This window comes from Kryptolebias marmoratus, linkage group LG2 (genome assembly GCF_001649575.2).
Source record: "Kryptolebias marmoratus isolate JLee-2015 linkage group LG2, ASM164957v2, whole genome shotgun sequence".
NCBI lineage: Eukaryota > Metazoa > Chordata > Actinopteri > Cyprinodontiformes > Rivulidae > Kryptolebias > Kryptolebias marmoratus.
Genome location: NC_051431.1, coordinates 4,876,993 through 4,881,694, shown reverse-complemented (window position 1 = coordinate 4,881,694; position 4,702 = coordinate 4,876,993). Strand labels below are relative to the sequence as shown.

Here is a 4,702-nt window from a genome sequence, read left to right as displayed (position 1 = left end):
TCAAGATGGTTGCCACAGCTATGCAACCTTAGCAAACACAAAATGGCTGTAAGTCAGTCAGTTTTACAGCTATTCAGCTCATCTTTGGTGTGGTAGTAGCTGAGAGTCATCACATATTCCCAGCACTCCATCTTCGCCTAAAACTGTTAGAGTCAACACGGTCTGTCTGTTAGGAAAATACATTGTTGCTCCGTACACCAGCCCTTGTCTTTCTCACTTGAACTCAGAGCCAAAATGTCATTTTGGATTTTCTGCCGACTGACCTTCAGGCTGTTTCAATAAAATTCAACCACCATGTGGGTTCTATTATTCTCACTCATGTTGTGTTGGTTCTTTGCTGATGCTATCACTTGTATGGTTATTCACAGCATGACAAAAACCAGAATTTTCTTTAGAAAGGGGAAGCTCGTGAACACAAGTTTTACGGTTTTATTCAGAATCTCCACTACATTCGCTTTTTTGGACTGGAAATTCAAATGTTTTTCATGTACTTTTCCAACACGCAGTCTCTAAATTTATTTACTTCCTAAAACGAGTCTCATTTCTTCTTGCTTGTGTTGCCAAGGTGACACAAAATCTTGTTTTGAATTTACAAATAGAATTGTCTCGAGTCAAGCATCAGCTTGAAATAATCCAAAGTTTGCAACATGACAGCTTAAACATCCACAGCAGAAAGTTTGGTCAACATTGAGGCGTTACTGGGGGTTTGTGAGCCTGTACAGTGTTTTTATTAAAACAAGCCATAATATATATGTAACTACTGCAGAAAATATCGGAAAAGTACTAAAAACACTGACTGAGAAGTAAGCTTTTTGAAAGTAGGAAAACAAAGTTAAAATGCAAAATGTCATTCTGCGGGCAGCTGACTTCTTCCATGCACCGTTTGTTCATAATAAATCTGTCAAACCACCTACGAAGGCTCTTGCTGTTAGAACACGTACATGCACTTACAAGGAAATCTATAGATTTCTGAATTTGTTGTGCCTGGAGCAGATGAGGAACATGTGTCTTTGACAAACTGAAGTCAATTTAAAACCTGAACTTTCAGTTGAAACAGAAAACTTTGTCTACTTTAACCTCATTGTTGAAACTTAAGCTGCTTTTCATGAGAACATTCAAAGCAAAAAACAGATAATTTTTTTAAATCATATATGCATTTTAGAGAGTATTTAATCACTTTATATTGCCATGCTGTCATCGGTTCAGTTGTTTGCTGAGATGCTGGTTTGGCATCGTTTACCTGGTTTTGACTTTTCTGTCTGTTACCGGAACTTGACCTCTGAGGCCTGTGGTAAGTGTCATCTTGTAATCTTAAAGATGCGGATTTGAGCTCGGGCTGCATCAGAAAAGGTGTCAATTTTTCATGCGGGTTCGCCTGCTGTGGTGAACTCTGAAAAAAGGAGAAACCAAAAAAAACAACATTTGCACACTTTCTGCTGTTTTAGCATTTGATGTTAAAGCGTTCAGCTCATTCTGAAGTCGGCTGCTTTGACTTTTGGATTTTGGCTTGTAAACTTTTCAAAATATTTAACTTTATTCACAAATATTTTTCCAGTTGAAATGCAATAAGATCTATTTTCAATCTGTTTTAGGATGCTTGCTCTATTTAGCTAACCTATTGGATCATTTTTCATCAAATGTATTTAAAAAACCTTTATAATAAAAAAAAATACTGCAACACCCTGACTGTACAGCAAAAAAAAGAGCTTTTGCTACTTTCAGCTAGCCTTTTTAAACATTTTGCTTTTAGCTATTGTTTTGCCACTTTTACATTTAGCTGGTGTTTTGCTACTTTTAGCCAGCATTTTGGTGTATTTGGCTTTTAGTTAGTGTTGTGCATCTCAGTTTCAGCTTCTTCAGTGAATTTAAGCCCTCAGCTTCACCCTGCGTTTCTGCACGAAATGTAATTTCTTCAGTTTTTTAATTTTTTTGCGAAAACTGTCCTTGTGAGAAAAAGGAAGTCTTACAGACTGATAAAAAGAAATTACTGTCTGGATAAAAACAAACACCACGGGGCTTTGACTCTGGTACCACTGGTTAATTAGTAACTATTACGACATAAAAATAAGTTCTACTTCTTTTAAGGTTGTCCTCATTCTACAAACCCAAATGTGAAATTGCAGCCTGTAAAAGCGGGAAAACATGAGCTAAGAATTTCTCTCCTTTTCTAGTTTCCCCACACAGAAAGCTGAAACTTCTCAGCAGAAGTAAGACAAACTAAACCCAGCTTCCTTTAACAGAACTTTCTTTCATCATCTTGCGCAGTAAAAACATTAAGATGTTTTTCACACCTTTCAGAAAGATTAGACATGAGTCACATTTACATTTGATAAAAAAGGAAGTAAATTATTTCACTATTTTGTTATATTAGATAATCATTTATGATTATTGATTATTTGAAACTGACATATTTATTTAAATGACAAAATGCATCAGGTATTGTTTGTTTTTGACAGTAAATGGCTTTTATTGATGGTAATGGTGTGAGTGTGATATGACGAACTCTGTCAGTGCATTCAACGTTCAGTAACAAGTTGAAAATAAAATAAAAACAAAACAGGCAACTTTTCAATCTGTAATTCACAATTCCTAAATTAAAAATTCATGATAATGAATTACAGAGTGACATGTTTGGAATTTATGTTAAACAAAAAGCCTTTTACTTGTATAAGTTGCTATACATTTTTGTTAATTTAACAGATAATACTCTAAAGTTAGCACAACTTACCACAGATATATACAAATTTACAAACATAAAAACAGGTAAATATTATAACTGCCCTGCAGTTCAGCGATCATAGTATATTCCCTTCTGCATCACTGGCAGAGTAATTGTGTTTAACACAGTAGCAGTACATTCCACAGGAAGAGAAGTTTCTAAGTTGTCATAACAAATCCACACATGTGAGCGAAGAGTCACGTCCTGCAAAGCAGAAGCTTTTAACCCCACACTTCCAAACATTCGCCCTGAGATGATAACCGCTCCAAAAACCCCTCCATGGAGACCTGACTTTATATGGATTGGTGTTTCGGACTTTACACCTTAATCTGAAAGTCACACCGAGGACTCGTTGTGGAAGACCTTAGCTTTGAGGTTCCTCAAGTTAAACCGTAGACTGCTGGTGGTTTCTGACTGCAGGTTCTCTGAGGACTTGACGTCATACAAGCGACTGGCCTGAGACTTCCTCTTCATGGAGTTCTGGATGGTCTCAGAGGTGAAGTAGTAAACAATGGGATCAAAGCAGCAGTTGAAGACGGCGATGCAAAGAGCTATTGGGTAGATCGTTCGAACCACCGACTCCACGGAGCAGCCTTCTAAGGTTTTGGTGCGAACCAGAGCGTAAAACACTAAGTTTACGTTGTAGGGGATGAAGCAAAAACAAAAGATGGAGAGGTGCACAATTATCATGCGCAGGACTTTTTTTTTATTCACCTTCCCCCCACGGGTGATGGTTTGCGGCCGCCTTAGAGTTTGTAACACCATGATGGAGCAACAGACGTTCAGCAGCAGAGGGATGAGGAAGCCCACTGTCTCTATGAAGATCACCATTTTAGACAGGTGGGACTTCCACTGCTTGGACGAAAAGTTCTCAAAGCAGAAAATGGTGTCGTTTGTTTTATCTGTTGTGGTGCTGTTCAGCAAAAACCCAGAGGGGAGGCTCCCTGACAGCACCAGCACCCACACAGCAACACACACTATTTTGGCATTGCGTTTAGTCCTGAGCATCCGGGAGCGAAAAGGGTGCACGATAGCCAGGAAGCGGTCCACACTAATGCACGTGAGGAAGAGGATGCTGCCGTACATGTTGGTGTAGAAGAGTGAGACGGAGATTTTGCAGAGTGGTGCTCCAAAAGGCCAGTTCTTGTTGATGAAGTAGAACACCCTGAGGGGCAGCGTGAAGACAAACAGCAGGTCGGACACCACCAGGTTCATCATGTACGTCGTGGTCTCATTCCTCATTTTCAGGGAGCAGGTGAATATATAAATGGCCACGACGTTGGTGATGAGCCCAATCACAAACACAATGCTGAAGACTGTGCTGTACAGGGGGTACTTGAACTCATCGTTCTTGATGCAGTTTGCTGATTGTTCGGTGGAATTCCCTGGCAGAGGGGTGGTGTTGTACATCATGAGACAAAGAGCCAAGGGTCTCTTTTATATAATAGCTGTATGATGAAATGTCCCCCCCTGCACAATGAATGAAAAACATAGACCAGAGCAGCCCAGCACACTCAGGCCATTACCACAGATGATTCTTTCCAACTGTTATAGAGAAGACAGCTGCACGTGGCCAATGCGATTTATATCCCCTCTCTTGATGTATTTGTTTTTTTGTTTTTTTTTTTGGGGGGGGGGGTTAAAGCACATTAAGAGGATCCCTCCCAAAGGACAGAGATCCAGGCTGGAGTCTCTTCCCCTCCCCCTGCCCAGTCTCTCTCCACCAGACACAGGCTCACTTTTACTTACTCAGATAAATCAGTCAGTTGTGGCTCCTTTACACTCAAATGGTCCAGATCACCAGGAAATATAAAGAGGTCCAAGGCCAGTGGTGACTTCTTCTAATTCAGCTCCATCAGAGAGAGCGCCCATATGACCCGATCCTAATCCTCTGTTAAATCTGATTCCGGGTGTTTTTGATTGTTTCAGCTCCAAAGCAGCAAAGTTGTCACATGTGTCCCACCGTTCACAGGGTCCTGGCCA

At 40.1% G+C, this 4,702-nt stretch overlaps 1 protein-coding gene across 1 annotated transcript; it reads right to left on the bottom strand.

Annotated features, from left to right (window-relative positions):
- Window positions 1-2,442: 2,442 nt before the first annotated feature.
- Window positions 2,443-4,472, bottom strand: lpar6a (lysophosphatidic acid receptor 6a). The gene has a single exon (XM_017416269.2). The coding sequence runs from the start codon at window positions 4,130-4,132 to the stop codon at window positions 3,056-3,058; it is 1,077 nt and encodes a 358-aa protein (XP_017271758.1). The 5' UTR covers window positions 4,133-4,472; the 3' UTR covers window positions 2,443-3,055.
- Window positions 4,473-4,702: the final 230 nt, after the last annotated feature.